We start from the raw sequence: 17820 nt of genomic DNA, 5'->3' as shown, positions 1-17820 counted from the left end.
TCAGTATTTTCCTCATCAGACCAGAGAATCTGTTTGTTCATGCTTGTTGCATGACTGTCACTCTGAGTGAGTTACTCTGCTATAAAGGCATGCTTGCTGGAGTGTTTCTTAGATGGTTATGCTTCAGCAGGTTCTTCCATCTTTGTGAAGGATGTCTGATCGCTTGTTAGGGTTGTCATAGGGTTGTTGATCACCTCCCTGACTAACCCTTTCAGACCCTGCGTCCATTGGAATGGACATCACATGTTTTTCTCTGTAAACCAATAAAAATGTATCTTTTCAGAATTTGAAAAAATGCCAGGTCACAGATTGGCCACTAATCGACCAATTGCAATCAACTTATGACCCCTAACTTAATATGAGCAAGCTTCATGAGTCACACAACACAGCCATGGCTCACCCACTGAACAAGAGGAAGAGTTAGCACACTTTTCACCTTTAAAATGATATTTTATGTCCATGGTAGCTTTATCAATTTGCACTGTTTATAATTTTAACAGTATCAAGTGATAATATTTAAAGTCAATTTGAAAACAATTCAAAGTTGTAGAGCACAGAATTTTTTTAAAGTTTAATGTCCATCTCAATGGACATTAGGTCTTAAGAGTAATCATAAGGAACATCATTGTTTTGTATTACTATGGCATGGTTGGGACATCTGTGGACATATTTATAGCTAAAATTTGATCTGAAAATATGTTTGTCATTCTTAAATAGCTAATATTAATTTACTATACAGTAAATTAATTAGAGTATACAGTGAAATACTTTCTTGAACCTCTGATAAACCATCTGATTATAACTGCTTGGATTCAGGAGATGATGAGACAAAAGAGAAAGATAAGTGAGATACAATTTTGCTTAGCAATCACAGCATGTTCAGACAAATGTTGCATTGAATACATTGTATAGTGAGATGAAAAATGTTTATTCAGCATGGTATAGATATTTAAGTAATTTTTATTATCCAATTCAGGGGGCGTCAGGGATGAGGCAGTACTACTAATAGGGCAAGAGGTTGTTGTTGAGACATGAAAATAAAAAAAAGATGATCAAAAATAGACCAGAATTCCTTAACTGCAGTTAAAAATGTAGTAGTGCAACATAAGGTTTGGTTTTAAAACTTTTAAAAGGGTTCTAAAAAATTTTTATTTTTAAATTCAACAACTAAATGAGTAATCAGCTGGCGACCACTTGTTCTCCTTGGATAACTGTTGAATATTATTGTTTGATTATTAAATATGATTGTTGGTAAGTAATCACATAAAAATCTGGACACCTTGCAATAGCATTTTTACCTTAAGTTTCAAGTTTATGCTCCAGAAATAAAAAAAAAAACAAACCAACAAATTCTGTTCAAATGGCATTATTTTACATCCGTTATGACCCACCGTCCATTGCAGTGGACATTTTAAAAAGCAATTATAAAAATTTGATATTTTAATTTTTTTTCTGACTCTTGTTTTTGGGTGTATTCCAGGTAGGAAAATAACATTCTTTTATTTTTTTCATCATTAGAACATAATTCAGGTCTGAAAGGGCTAAGGCACTTTTAGCCTAGCCAATATGTAGCAGTTAGGTATGCCTTAACTAAGGGTATGGATGAAATAAGTTAAATGAGACATTTCAGATTCTGTTTTATAATAAATTATGTGCAATTCAAAATACTTTCAGAAATTACATTGTGGGTGGTGCAGTTCTTAACTGTATGCGGTTTGTGCTATGTTTCAAATTTATTGTCATGTGCATGAAGAGCACCTATATACAGTGAACTTCTTATGCTGCAGTTGTACACTCCTACCCAGACACAAGTAGTATACAAAACTGTAAACATTATGTGCAGTCAAAGTTGCATAGTGGAAGATTGCACATATTCAGTATTATAAATTATGTGCTGATTACGATGGTTATGCTACAGCACAGATGAATTTGTGAATTGGAAGATGTTAAATTATTCATCATTATCTAAAATAGCTTGTAAGTTAATGTTTTTGATAGTAAAATAAATATGTTTATGTTAATATGCTCATGATACATAAACATTCCTCTAACAGCTTATTCAGAGGGATTTGTATGATGGGCACTCCACTTAATTTCAGCGTAATAAAACAAATTAAAAATGTGTTGTTATCTAACAAAGCAAGTTTTTCAACAATGAAATCAGCTCCTATTAAGCTTACATTACTAAAAGTGCTCTAAAGATTACATTAAGTGTAGTTAAGGCCATTGTCAAAATTATGATAAAAGCATAGTTGCTAGTAGTAGTGTTTTTATAGTAGTGTGTAATAATTCATATGCCTCATTCCCAGCTGTGGTTTTCATATGTAAGGTAAAAATATTTTAGTCTTTTCTACCCTAAAACCCTGGACCATTTGACAGAAGCTAGGCTTTATCTAGATTCATAAAAACTGCTAATAAAGGTAATGCTCAAACAAACGGTTATTCACTGACTAAACTGCATCTTTGCCAGCTATGAAAAGTATTGCATGGAATATATAAGATGTAGCAATGGAAATATAGGCAATATTGACCATAGTGGCCCTGGGTTACACTGAATAAACATTAAGGGAAATACTAAATACTCACCATATGCACAATTTTTTCAAAAGGCAGTTACATTTTTTTAAAGTCAGCCAAATTGAGTTTTATCCAAGGATCTGGTTGTGCCCATTATTTCTTATACAAATCATATCATAAGGCATTAGTCATTCATAATTAACTTCTGTTTTGCAGATCTGGAGTATGTGTACTGAAAGACAACATGATTAAAAGTGGTATTTACTTTTCAGGATTCCTTTCCCAACATTGAAGTACCAAGAGGAAGATTTAGAAGAGAAGGAAGAAGCTTCAGCTTATGTAGACTATGTTGAACATACTTTGTCAGAGATTGAATATGAATACGGCGACCTGCAAACCCAAAGAGATTCAAATGGTATGCATGTATATTGAAAGTGTATTAATAGTGCAAATGTAAGCATGTGGAGTATGGTGCTTGCTGTGTTCTGCATGCATCACGCATGTTTCTGTAGTGTTTTGCTTATAGTGCAGTGCATATTTATTGCATATGGACAGAGGCACCATGTATGGAAAATATGTCCAAAGTTAGTTCTATGGCAGTGCAGTTGGTGCATGCTCATGCTTGTGGTTTTGCAGTTGTTATGGCAACAAATGACATCTTGTCATCTGTATCCAGAAATATTGCATTATCACTGTTAAATAAAATGTAATTTTAAAGTATTCCCGCTAACACCCCCTTTTCTTTCCCCTTCCAGACGTGTGCTACCTGGAAAAAGACGCAGGGCCCTGCAAGAAATATGTTACAAAATGGTTCTATGATCAAGGGAAGAACAAATGCATTCGCTTCTTTTATGGAGGATGCAATGGGAGCCTTAACAGATTTGACACTCAGCAAGAATGTGAAACCCGCTGTGTGTATTGATTCCCCCTTTGATGGCACAGTATGATATGACTTTTATGTCTGTAATATCCAAATAACCTACAGTACACTCATTAAAGATTCCACTTCTTCGTTACCCTAGCAGAAGTAATAACATTCCAGAACCCTGTCATGATAGAGGCTTTTTTTATTTGCTGTAAATAAAACATTTACACAAAATTATTTTTCATTTTGTATTATTGACTGTAAATAAAGCATGAATGAAATGAAATGAAAGCAATGAATGTTTTTTTCAGCAACACTGCTTGACACTTCTAAAACTTACCCGTCTTAACATACTGTACCCGTTTTAAACAGAGTTGGGAAAGCAACTCAAATCTTAACCAAATTAATAATATGCATTTGGAATTATTAAAGGTCCTTTATTAAATGCCTTCACACTAAACAATGTTAGTTGTAATATTAATTTGTTTATTAGTTAGTTTATCAGGCAGGTTTATCAGGCTAACTTTATATCTCACCGTCTCGTAATCAGTACAACTTCTAACAATCTATCTTAAATCTCTTTTCTATTAAATTCCATATTAATAGTGAACTTGAACGGTGAAGCAATGTCTCTGGGAAAACTGCTGCAAAGTGGTAGGACAGACCTGTCTCGTTTATCAAAATACCCACAAATTCATTCCATGAGTACACTCCACTAAATTTTAGACTACAAATGTCTAATTTAACAAGAATTCAACCACAGGTGAGTCTAATTATTCTTTACACAGGTGTCCAGCAGACAGTTGATTATAAAAGGTGTTACTTAAAGAAATCCCGTTCCCATTTCATGCTGTCAGCAATGGCACCACATGGAATAGAAATGTCACAAGACCTGAGAAAGGAAAAAAATTCTTTACACCAGAAAGGTGAAGGCTACAAGAAGATCAGCATAGCTTTACTTATCAGTCAGAATACTGTAGCAAATTGGTACAAAAATTTAAAAAAGATACCATCTCACAGAGGCATCCAGGTCGTCCATGGAAGTTAACACCTCGACAGGAGCTTCTAAATGACCTGTTAAATCACATTATATCCTCCCAATGTAACTTTTCCAGGTAATAAACTGAAAAAGGTGATAAAAATAACAAAAGCAAACAAACATTAACAATACACAGTTACAACATGATTCAGTGAAAAGGTAGTTTAATAATAAACAGTTTTATTGCACACCAAAACAGTGATGAATTTTCTTTTTGCTTCCTTTACAGCCTTTTCTCAAGAGGGTAAATGTGTAAATACAGTGTATAGCTAAAGTACAGTACTGTATATTCCATGATGGTGTTCTCACCTGTGATACTATAGAATAGGAAGCTGTATCTTTCCACAATGTTTTTACTTCTTGGCAGAAAACCAAACTTCTGCTTTCTGTCAAGATTCATTACTGGCTATGGCTTTCATTTGTTTTGCAAAGTACAGGCAAAATAACCCCACAAAAGTGCCAAGTTTCACCAAACAACTTCAATTTTTTTGTCTTCTTCTATGCATTTTGGGGTCAGTTGCAGTGTGTTATGTAGCAATTTGAGAACATGAAATAAGTGTAAACTTTTTTTTATAGTGTGAAAGACTGAAAAAGCATGCAAGGTCTGGTTTGTTTCTCTTACAGGGAGGGTACCATATACTGAAATAAATGACAAAAATGCAGTGATATAAACCATGGAAAGCTTCTTTAAACACTGTAGAAGTTAAAGATGACAAAAATGCCCATGTAAGGCATAGCACAGCTGTAGCATTAAATTATGGAACGATTATTTGATTTACAGACTTCATTTCCTACATAACTTCATGCAAATAACTGCAGGGTAAGAACACATGCATTCTGCATCCATTAAATTTTGTTCTTACACAAGCAAAAAATTGGTGTGTGTGTGTTTTTCTTAGCTCTGTCATCTTTCACTACACGTAACAGCCTGAAAGCCACAACTGCACACATTTTTCGTTTTGAACATGCAAAGAGAAAAAAAAAACAATTAAAAAACAATTAATCGCTAGCAATTTCTGATTACTTGTAAGCTCTTTGAAGCATGAACCTCCCGTCTTGGCTCCAGTTGTGAATGACTTCAATTTGTATACTACAGTCCAAAGACTCAGCTGATGGCTATAGTTGTATTATTTCAATTACTGAAGTATGTTTGCAACACAGCCAGGATGATAATGACAGAATTCCTGTGGGATATACCAGACTCAGGAATGATTCACAAGATTCATGATGAAAGGCAAAGACTAGGGCCATGTATGTACCAGAATGTGTTTGATTAGGATGACTGCCAAAAAAAAAGAAAAAAAGAAAAAAAGAAAAGAAAAATACAACATCTCCCTACTATCTTTACTCTCTCCCTACTGTCATTACTAAGCTACAGAAGAATGTGCTGTCTGGCTGAGCAAAAGCCATGCAAACAATTGTTATTCATGAATACTTCTGTTACAAATGAAATTAAGCCTGAAATGTCGCCTGTTTTCTTGACGTCATGCTGTTTTAGTGTGTGACATGCATGCTCAATGTTACACTGTGCCTTGAGAGTTCTTAAGAGACGATTTGTTCTCGATTATTTAGAGAAAAATGAATGAGATGTAATCTGCTGTGGGAAATTCAGCATATTGTACTGCTGCTGAACTGCACATCCTCTAGATGAGACTATGACATTCATGTGCATTAAACTAAAAAAACTTAAAACTAAAAAAAAATACATTTTTATAGGTCATAACATGGTTTCTCTGTATCCCTCATGGTATACATATTGGTGAGGGTCTCGCAGAAACATCCCTGAGAGGTTTCAATGATAATTGTGGCCATACCTTAACTTTAACAGAGCATGGTAAGTTTAAGAAAAAGGGATTTGACTCTGTGTCTGCGAAGTCTCATCTTGTGATAAGTACAGTTAGTGGGAGTGGGGCGTGGCTTATGCGTATGCCCTGGACTCCCACTATTTAATGCACGTAATATATACGCACACGGTGAAATCCTGCGCTGTTCTGCTTCTTAGTTTGAAAACCACGTTTAGCACAATTGAGTGTGAACGATATCTTGGAGAACAATTTGCTTCAATGATATTTACATCGAAGTTTTGAGGTGAGCAGCTTTTCAAAATCATTCCCTAAGTGACAGGAGAACTAGTCCAAAAGTGCGGTTTTTGCGCGGTATGTTATTATATTTATTTTTGTGAATGAACTATAAAACTGACCGTGTCTATGTTTAAACTATTATACTGTTAAGTTGTATTGCATGTAAGATATTAGACAATGAAGAAAGATCATGAAGAGACCTTGCGTTTTTTTTTTTCGTTTGTTTGTTTGTTTTTTGCCTGTAATCATTTACAATTGAAAGCTATGCAGTAAATTGCTGCAACAAATTTGTAATGCACCTGAACTTGTTTTATTACTGAAAATTATTTAGGCTGAGTACACTCTCAGAAATAAAGGCACCACTCTCTGTTGGGATCATTATGGAAACTTCTTCCCCTTTGCCCCTTTGCATACAACCATCTGGAAACATCTACATCCATTTGTATTTCTAGAGAAGTGCATGTGGTGTAACTTTAATTACCTTTGATACTAAAGCTTTAGTCATAAGTTCCTTAAAGTTGAATTATGTACCTCAAATAAATTTTAAAGGTATGAATATGCATGCAAAAAGAACAAAAGATGTTTATTTGATGACATAACATGTGACACAGAAAATCCTTTATATCTGAGAGTGCATACTGTTAGTTATGTAATTTGCTGGCTATTGATAAACGTTATTTATTTAAGTTTGACCAAGTGAGTTTGACCAGTCCCATTACACTTGAAGTATATGCTAATTTTAATGCTTTGATGGAAACCTCTTTTCAACTTATGATCAGTTCATTTCCATGAATGGTTTTGTGTGCTTAACCTGTTGAAGGTCTACTGCATGTAACTGTTGCATTAGCAGAGAAGGTCAAGTATAAAAGTAAATGAAGATTAATCTTCTTAATGAGGCACAGGCACAGTAAACACAATTCTTCAAACTTTATCAAATAAAAGAAGCCTGTCAGATTTTATGAAATGTTATTTATGCACTTAAAACAAGTCTTTAATTTTGTTTAAATGATTGTGGTATCGCTTTAAGAGATTAGGATGTTTACTTGCAATCTAAACATTCCGAAGAAATCTCACCCATCCTGATAAACACGGAAAGACTGCATTCTGCTTAATCTAGATAGACCACACTTGCAATGATTTAGAAATGTCATGCATCTGTGCAGGAAGTGTATATTCTGCTCATTTAGCAAAATAAAAATTTGTACAAACAGAAACAGCTGCTAGTAGGAGTTAAAGAGTTTTTAAAAAGGGTCAAATATAAATACACCATACGTACACACAGCTCATTAAACATTGGAAAGAAACGTACACAGAAATGTAAGAAAAAATACCATGCAAATATAATTTCGTGTGCCTTTCCTTTTAACTGTTAATAATGTGGTTCCATTTCTGGACTTCCAGTTCATTAAATGAAACAGGAGATGCAGCAAACTTATGACCTTATAAGTAGAATGGGTTTGAAGTCTCTCTCTCTCTCTCTCTCTCTCTCTCTGTGTGTTTATGTGCCTGTCCTTGTGCACTGATAAACATGATATGGTATAATTCTGATCTTCCTTAGGAATTTTATTTGGTCTCACAGGGAGTGACAGGAAGCATGGATCTAGTTCATGACATGCCATTGTCACTGTGATGGTTCCTGAAGTTTTATTTAAAAAAAAAAAGGTGTGTGTGCAGCATTATGTCATGTGCACTCACTCTTCTCTTCACTACTTACTCTTCACTACTCACTAGTTACTTGCACTATTGCATATCTTGCCATTACAAACAGACTCAATTTCATTGTCACGTTCATGCTGCTCTTTGCACATTTACTTAGGTATTTGAATAAATAATACCATTTGCACTGTCCCTTGTAACATATAAAACTGCACATCAATGATGCACTGCAATTAACCTCATTTCTCTTATTGTGCCCCCCCTCCCTTTTTAAATTGTGATTTATATACTGTATTTATTTGCTTCTTATATATCTAACAGTAACTCTGGTCAGTTATCACATTAACCTGTGTATACTGACTATTTCTAAGATGTTCAGTGTGCAATTTACAACTTGTATTTGTGTTACTGTCTCTATTGCTGCTGGATATCTGGAATTATCTATCTATCTACTTAGCATTAGATGAATTGCTGCACTGTATAGTGAATAATGTCACCTATTTAAAGTGCAAAAAAATTCTACCCTTCAGTATATGCAAAAATGTGCTTGTGTACAGATGTTCCTGAGATGCTGAGCACATAGTGTTCTTCTCACCTTTTTAAAAACCATGTCTGTTTATTATTTATAGACTTTTTTTTAACTAAGAAAGGAATCAAAAACAGAAAGGCTAAACTGATGTCAGTGTTATAGGAGACAGTCATATATAAAGACTGTAGCTTAACATCATGGCAAGCTCCATAAACTGTGTGTTTCTGTTGTTTACTCATTGTACCATGTCCCAGATGACCCAGCCAGAATTGTTTACAGTACCTGGCTTGTGTTCTACACCACAGGCTACTCCTCTTGATCCATATCCCTCCACCCACTATCTGTGGCCTCTCTGGCACTGCTTATAACCTTGGACATATTAATCTTATCATTCCAAGCACAGTGTAAGCACTTCTGAGGAACTGGTCTGCAAATTCTTTTGCAGCAGTAATGCTTCACCAGATCCTAATACTTGGCTTGTTTCGTCTCATTGGGTTTTGGATTCTTTGGCAATGCCTGCAGAAGGGCAGTGTCTTGTTCATAGGCGGGCTCGACTATCCCCTCTGCTTCTTGAGTCTGGCAAAATGATCCCAGGCATGACCAGTGCTGGATGCTTTTGTTTGTCCCACATTTCTCCAAAATTATGACTATTATTAAAGTTTTTACCATTTTTTGTCACAGTTTGTGTTTTTTATTAAGAAAGGAATCAGAAGCTCAAAGGCAGCAGTAATGCCACTGATATATAAGCCACTGAGTGCTTTTTCCTCTAGAGCTTTGATACAACAGCAGGATTATTTAGACGTAAATTTAGAAAAATCATTCAATTACGAAAAAAGAAATGTCATCATATAAAATGAATTGGGACCATCTGCCTGCACATAGCCATAAACTGTAAACAAAACTGTAAAACTACTCTGTAAACAGTGAAGGGGAAATTTTAAAGCTACAGCATGCAAAGACATTCTAGACAACTAAGTCCATCTACTTTTGTGGCAGCAGTTTAAGGATGAACCACATATGGTTGTGATGGTTAGGTGTCCACAAACGTTGGCCATATTATGTAAAATATACTAGTGGTCAGTAGTAAACTAGTTACTCATAATTTGGATTAAGTATTTTGGAACCTTGAGCAAGGCCCTTAACCCACTTTGCTCCAGGGGTACTGTATTTCATCTGAACTTCATTGCAAGCTGGGATGTGTTACAAAAGAATTTCACTGTGCTGTAATGTATATTTTACAAATAAAGGTGTCCTCCAGTCAAATACAGAACAATCTGATTTCAAAATGATTGTAAAAAAAACTCTGTATGTCTTTGTACTCCTTTGACTATATATAAAAATAATAAATGTGCTTGAACTGGCAGGTCTGTAGTCAGTGAGAGGCTCTTAATCTAAAAATTTCAAAAGCAAAAAGGAATCATATAGGAAAATGAACTACAATCAAAAATAGTGTTTGCTGTTCTTGGTATCAATAAGAGAACTTTCATTTAATAACGGAACAGGGCCATGTGGGATGTAAGATGCAGGATGAGTGTGCTGTAAACATTTATTATTAGTGCAGCTGGCGTTTTATAGTAAAATACTGTTTAATCTTTCCCATTGCACATGCATATAAATGCCATAAAAATACTATTACTGAATCACATAAAGTCCAATACAGTTTCAGGTCTCTGTTTAAAAATGAATCAAAGGTGTTCCTTTTTTTTTTTATTAAAAGAGTCTTTTTCAGTCTTGCTGAGGACATCAGGATATGTGCCGGGAGATTTGTAAGTAATAATTTGCTGATAAATAACAGAATCAATGTGAATGAATTAATTCTGACAATAATAACTGATAAGTCTATTCAGCAAACCCGTTGTGTTAGATCCGTTACCTCGACTTAACAGTTAACTGCGGCTTATGTCAGTTTAAAATGATTTATTGCAAAATATGACTGTTCGCTATTGACATTAAAAGATTAAAAGTTTACACAAATATAGCTTATTCAGCTGGTTTGGTTTATGGCAATAAGCTATGTAAGTGTTACTAATAATATAACATGAGCAGCTCTTGGCCACCTTCATTTTGTCAGAAGAGTAGCTCTCAGAGGAAAAAAAGTTGGAGACCGCTGCTCTAGGTGGTTTCACTCAGGAATACATGGCATGAACTCTTGAGCTCTGAAATTAAATAAAAAGTTTCTGGAAATACACTGAAAATACAATGAAAATAAATTATTAAATGATTTACAGTGAGAAAGATGATAACATTTGAAAATAGTGGAAAAAAAAATCATTTTTTTTCTTCTTAGCCACATACCAAAAAAACCAAACTTTATGAGACTTGGGAGGATTAGCTGTTAACTGATTAGAGTCTTGTCCAAGTGACACAGCCTGCAACTTCAGGCACTGATTTATTGTTGTTAAGCCATTTAAACAAGACGTTGTTTTATAATATTATAAGATAACATGAAATTTGTGTGAAAAAGTAACTAAGCAGTTTTTTAGTCCCTCACTATTCCATGGCCATGTTCTTTCTACATTTGCCTTAAAAAGAATTATAACATAAACACATAAGATATCCCAGAAGTTCAACTGAGCCAACATGAAACTGAATTAGTATTGTCCATTTTGTATGGGGAGGACAGATATATCCAAAATGAAACCCATGATCACTGAGTCGTACTTTGTACACAATGTTGCAAGACACAAGCAGTTTAGTTTAATGTGGTTTGAAACTCTGATTAAACTCCCATTAAATCAGTATGCTTACTCAGTAATTAAAAAAAATAGATTAAGTTCACTTTTCCATTTTATATTCTTATCTTCTTCATGTTTTGGTTTATTCATTTATTTTTCTTATCCAAAGAAACTGCACAATTAAGAAACTGCACAATTAAGCAGTTCAATTTCCATTTTGAATAGAATGACTGAATATGTTTGAATAATATATGTTATAGAATTATGCTGTTGGTGGCAATGTCAATTCCCTATGCTAACACTTTTATTAACAATATCTATCCTTATTTATAATTCCATGTATGTATGTATGTATATATATATATATATATATATATATATATATACATATATATATATATATATATATATATATATACAGTATACATGCAGAAAAAGCTTCAAAGAAAGTACAAGATTTGGAAGACTCAGGACTAGATATGAACCACTAATTACTGGGATATTGTTTGGGGCCTTTTTTCAAGACTTTTAACTTGAATTCTTACCAGAAACAATACATGAAGTATTATAGTCCAAAATCTTTAACAGAAATCTAAGAATAAATAGAAGATTAACTAAATATATTGACAGAGAACTATAAAAACAAAATATGGTTTACTGAACTGTGAGCTCCCCGCAGTGGAAGTAATGTGCTTCTGTGCTTGTCTTTGTGGCTGCTTGCAACCTCAAGGTTATGTTTGGAACTCACAATTCATTTTATTTAGCAAAGGCCAGGTTATTCTCACTGGTCCCAGATCACACAGCTGGTCAGGATGTGTATTGGTCTTCAAAGACATGCTATTTTCTAAGAATATGACAAAAAGTGACTTTCAGTGAGTCTTTCAGACTTTTATAGAATATTAGACATCAAATGTTTGTCAATTTCCTAGTTACAATTTAATAGCCTGCTTTTTGCATGGTTTTTAAATCTTTACTGTGCTCACATGGTCTCAAATGCCTTGCAGCATTTCGAGCTTGCCAGATGTTCAGTGTGAATTACGTTAGTAATTTCATTAAGCATCTCCACATGCAATTTAATATTCCTTGGCATGCTGTACAAATTATATGAACATACTTGTTATTATACTTCATTTGTTTATTAGATCACTGAGGCCATGGGAACTATAAAAGGACTGCTGCCTCTCTTTATTTTAGCATCAGGTTTCCTTGTGTGCAGTGCACAGAAAACAGGTATGTACAGTTCACACAAGTGAACTGCATGCTTAAAATGCATGTCATTTTAATTTAATTAACAGAATAATTTAAAAGGTAACAGCTAAAGAAAAACTGATGTTTACTGGACCCAAAGAGTGTAAATTATTTTATTTACAAAACTTTTACTTTACAAATGACCTGGACATTTCCTTTCCCAGTATGTACACAGGAAGCATTAGCTGATATTGTCTTACTGGTGGATGGTTCTTGGAGTATTGGCACAGAAAACTTCCAAAAGATCCGTGATTTCCTCCTCACTTTGGTGAACAGTTTCGATGTGGGCCCTGACAAAGTTCAGATTGGCCTAGTGCAGTACAGTGACTCACCACACTCTGAATTCTACCTTAATGGCTTTGAAACCAAGCAGGAGATTCTTGACTACATCACAAATCTCTTATATCGAGGAGGTGGCACCAAGACTGGACTAGGGTTAAACTTCTTACTGAAGCAGCACTTTGTGAAAGAAGCAGGAAGTCGTGCTAAAGATGGGGTGCCTCAAATTGCCGTGGTTATCACAGATGGAGAGTCACAGGACAACGTGGAGCCTCATGCACAGGACCTGAAGAACCAGGGAATCATACTTTATGCCATTGGTATTAAAGATGCCGATATGGAGCAGCTGAAGGAAATTGCCACTAAGCCACATGAGCAGCACATCTACAGTGTGTCTGATTTTGCAGCTTTGCAAGGAATCTCCCAGAGTTTTGTCCAGGTGCTTTGTACAACAGTGGAGGAAGCGACACGTCAAGTATCTCATGTGCCACAAGGTAAAGTAGACTTTTGATGTGCTTTATGTTTAGCTTGTTGACCTTCGAGAATTCATTAGTATATGCAAGGGATGTGTTTGTGTTTGGAAAAGAGTGGGAATGAAGGATGTGGCAGATTTTACAAAGCAAAAATGTGAATATGTGAATTGTGTTTTGTCAGTCACATTCTCACACTTTCATATGTGTTGTGTGACTCACGATACTTATGGCATGAAACTGGCAATGTAAATGCAACAACTAGTAAATAAGCACCATAGAGCCATTTTTAAAAAATGTATGTTCCCTAATAAATATTATTATCTAATAATATGAGCTACGTCAAGCATACATTGATAGATTTTATTTCACATTAATAAACCTCACTGTGTGTGTGTGTGGAGTTTGCATGTTCTTGGTGGGTTTCCTCCCACAGTCCAAAGACATGCTTCTAGGCTCTTTGGAGTCTCTAAATTGCCTGTAGTGTGTGTGCCCTGTGATGGGTTGGCACCCTGTCCAGGGTGTATCCTGCCTTGATGCCCGATGATGCCTGACATAGGCACAGGCTCCCCGTGACCTGTAAGGGAAGTATTTACAATATATGGCAGCATGGGGATGTTTATGCAAACAAGCCTGGCCTTGTTTAGAACATATGGGAGAAGTTTAAAACATATGGGAGAAGTTTAAAACATATGGGAGTTATTAACGCCCACTATGTACAGCTGTGCATTCACAGTTTTATGTGTATCTGTGAATCTTACATATTTAGAACTTGTCCCACATACGCTTTGATAATTGAGACCCCTGATGGTTCCAGACTTCCTATTTTTTAAAACAATGGAACCCATTGTGGTCCTGGGAAAATTGAAAACTTTACAAAAGGTTTTATACCCAGGCTCAGATTTATGTCTGGAAACAATCAGATGTCACTGTTGTGTGCCTTTTCATGTTATGTCTGTTAGCCCAGAGTGGACTCCAGTCACAGTCTAGAGACTTATATAATTGTTCTTAGTTCTTAGATAATCAGAACCAGCAGGATGCACCGGAGCTCAAACAAGAGTCTGAACATTAAGCTAAATGAGATATTTATGTTTTTGATTTAGATTATTTTTATTATTATTATTTTCAAACATGTTGTCATTTCTCATTATGGATTACAGGGTATATATAACAAACCAAAAAGTATATCTAATTAATTTTAACTTATAGGTATAATACAATAACTGTGAAAATGTGCAGGGGAGTGAATACTTTCTAAAGCCACTGTAGCATAGTTGTTTGCATCTTTATCACAGTGATTAGCCAATGAGGTATAATGTACTGCCTGTGAAAACAACAACTTTTTTATCATATAAGCAGTGAGGGAAATAGGAAATGTTACATTATTAACAAAATGAATTTAAAAATTTGATAAACTGTGTTATGATCTCACTATAAAACTACATGTCCACTTGCAACTTTACAGTGACACCTGCTAATCAATCCATTAAAAGGTTCTGTGAAGAGATGTGACCAAAGATACACATTATGCAACTGAGTGTTTCACAAATTATAGAATGGCAATACATAAACCACGCACAACAGAAAGACATTTTGCCTGTTGTCTAGAAATCAAGAATGAACCTTGACAGTAACTTCTGTGGCTAGGAGCAAAGCTGCTCTCTGGGTGGGAGGGATGGTATACTCTCTCCCTTATCAAACACATCAACCCTAGCAATGTGTGGGTGTCTTGTGATACGTTTACACTATATATACTATATACACACTATATTGTTTGAAATAAATAAATTATAAAATGACTTAACTAACTAATGTGTGTTTTATTCCTGTATTTTTATTTCTAGGGTGCAAAGCTAATTTGGCTGACATTGTGTTCCTTGTGGATAGTTCTGGTAGCATTGGTGATGCAGACTTTCTGAAGGTGAAGAAGTTCCTGCACAAGTTCGTAATGGATCTTGATATTAATCCCAAAAAAATCAGAGTTGGTTTGGCACAGTTTAGTAACGAACCTCACAGAGAGTTCCTGTTGGGGGAGTATGCAGATAAAAATGACCTACTGGAGAAGATTGACAAACTCACCTACCTAAAAGGAGGCACTGAAACCGGAAAAGCTCTCAGCTTTATTGAAAAGTATTATTTCACAAAAGGCAGTGGCAGTCGGATCGACCTGAATGTGCCTCAGATTGCTGTAGTGATCACAGATGGTGACTCAGCTGATGAGATGAAGAGTCCAGCCATGGAGCTACGGAGTAAAGGGGTGTTAATCTTCACCATTGGGGTTGGTGAAGCCAGCATCAACGACCTGCAGTCTATTGCTAATAAACCATATCAGCGTTTTGTACTGAGTTTTAGTGACTACGAGGAGCTGCTCAAAGCAACAAGCAGCTCAATAGACAAAGTGTGTATTTCTATGAAGGCCCAGCAGCACGGTAATATTATATTCACTCAAATTTACCTTACCAATGATTATACACAGTAATAATTTATTGTAATATCGCAGTTCACCACTACTGCTGCCAGTTAGTTTACTGTTACTGTTATATCTTTCAGCTCTAGCTCCAAAGGCTTTAGACGTGTTTGTGTTGGTGGACAGTTCAGTTGACCAGACCCTAAAGGTGACACAGTTTCTCAATCGCCTAGCCAATCTACTTAATGTGGGGAGTACTTCCAATCAAATGGCTTTGGCTCAGTTTGGTGAAGATGTTTCAGTGGAATTTCGTTTTGATGGTTACAAAACTAAAAATGAAGCGCTTGCACTCATCCGCAAATTCCGGCTGAGAGGAACTGGACAGCGCAAACTTGGAAAGGCAATGGATTATGTACGCACTCACCTCCTCAGCACTGAAGCAGGGAGTCGAATTGCTGAGGGAAATAAACAGTACCTGCTGGTGATAAGCAAAGAAGAATCTGATGACAATATTCTGAGAGCAGTTCGTGCATTGAAGGATGAAGAAGTAACTATTATCAATGTTGACTTCAGCAAAGAAATAATCCTGGGTCCACGTGCTGGACCTGGAACACATAGTCGACCTGGATTTCCTGCACAGAGTCTACCTGGCTTAAAGGATGTTCCTTTTGTCTATGTTACAAAAAGCAAAAACAGCACAGAAATAACACAAGATGTAAAGACTATCCTTGAAACTAAGGAAACGTTCAATGTAACTGAAGGTCAGTTTTTTTTTGTTAAAATGACAAAATAATTGAAAGAGATGAAAATTACACTTGCAGCCAATTCATAGGCACGCTGATATTCATTACAATAGCACACTTGTAATTTCAACTACAAGTGTGATATTGCTTTTAAACAATAGTTCTGTATATGGTTTCAGTGAAAAACTATTGGTAGAATTGAAATGACAGACAGACAGACAGACAGAAATTCAATTGAAATTGTATGTAGCAAACACAGCAAATGAAAGTGAAATACTCCTGGAGTATTCCACTCTTGGAATGTTTTTTCTCCAATCTGTGCAAATTGAATGTATATATGACAAACAATGGTGACTTTAGATTTCAATTCCACACTGAGGATGCAAACTTAAGAAGATTCTTACATTTGAACATTTGGTTACATTCTATCAATGTAGGAATTTCAACAACTGTGTTTGATTGACCAAAATTAACATGACCAAAATTACTGTGATTCACCAGAAAAATTTAGATTTATGTTAAAATGATATATATATTTATGTTTCTCTTTTTGTGTCACAGACTGCAAATCAGCTCCACTGGCTGATATAGTGTTTATTGTGGATGTGTCAGACAGCATCTCTGCTTCAAACATCAGGCTGGTCCGTAACTTTCTCCATCGGATGATTAGTGGCTTGGAGATTGGCTCTGACAGTGTGCGAGTGGGAATGGTGCTTTACAGTGACACACCCGCAGCTGAATTCTACCTAAACACTTTTGGAAACAAAGATGAGATCCTGCAGTACGTTAAACTTTTACCATTTTGGGGTGGGGAATCCAGTACTAGCAAGGCCCTGAAGTTTGCAAGAGAGAAACTCTTCACCAAGGACACAGGCAGCCGACATGACTTAGGAGTGCAGCAGATTGCTGTGGTCATAACAGAGGGGGACTCACTGGATAATGTCACGTTAGAGGCTGCAGAACTAAGGCGCAGTGGAGTCCTGGTCTATGCCTTGGGAGTCATGAAAGATAATGTGAAAAGGCTAAAAGAGATTGCATCTTATCCTCCTGAGAGGTTTGTGTTTAGTGTGGGGAGCTTTGCTAAGATTAATACAGTGGAAAAAGTATTGAGGAAAACACTGTGCAACAATGTTGTCCGGTCAGCAGTTGACAAGTCTGTTAGATACACTTTAAAGCAAGGTAAGACATTACACCTTCACCCTGATAAACCATGTTAGTTTAGCTATTGCACAATACACTGTACTCAGAACATTCTAAGTCAACTTTTCTTGGTTCTAATTTTTGTGCTTCAGCTCAGAAAAATATAGATGC

At 35.6% G+C, this 17820-nt stretch overlaps 2 protein-coding genes across 4 annotated transcripts in view; both read left to right on the top strand.

Moving 5' to 3' along the window:
* Window positions 1-3673, top strand: part of LOC131351367 (collagen alpha-6(VI) chain-like) — a 29952-nt gene extending 26279 nt beyond the window's left edge. The window contains exons 38-39 of the mRNA XM_058386822.1: window positions 2790-2932; window positions 3273-3673. Of these exons, the coding sequence (XP_058242805.1) occupies window positions 2790-2932; window positions 3273-3439 (310 nt within the window). The 3' untranslated portion in view covers window positions 3440-3673. The remainder of the gene's footprint in view (window positions 1-2789; window positions 2933-3272) is intronic.
* Window positions 3674-6352: 2679 nt separating this feature from the next.
* LOC131355780 (collagen alpha-6(VI) chain-like) overlaps window positions 6353-17820 on the top strand; it is a 39970-nt gene continuing 28502 nt past the window's right edge. For 2 of the 3 annotated variants that reach the window (XM_058394273.1, XM_058394264.1), the window contains exons 1-6: window positions 8117-8164; window positions 12505-12592; window positions 12775-13383; window positions 15204-15788; window positions 15910-16527; window positions 17071-17688. In XM_058394273.1, coding sequence (XP_058250256.1) covers window positions 8132-8164; window positions 12505-12592; window positions 12775-13383; window positions 15204-15788; window positions 15910-16527; window positions 17071-17688 — 2551 coding nt within the window. In that variant the 5' untranslated portion in view covers window positions 8117-8131. Of the gene's footprint in view, window positions 6510-8116; window positions 8165-12504; window positions 12593-12774; window positions 13384-15203; window positions 15789-15909; window positions 16528-17070; window positions 17689-17820 lie in introns of those variants that run through there. The other variant, XM_058394282.1, reaches the window with a different exon arrangement.

Source organism: Hemibagrus wyckioides, linkage group LG01, assembly GCF_019097595.1.
Source record: "Hemibagrus wyckioides isolate EC202008001 linkage group LG01, SWU_Hwy_1.0, whole genome shotgun sequence".
Classification (NCBI taxonomy): domain Eukaryota; kingdom Metazoa; phylum Chordata; class Actinopteri; order Siluriformes; family Bagridae; genus Hemibagrus; species Hemibagrus wyckioides.
This window is presented reverse-complemented; position numbering and strand designations above follow the sequence as displayed.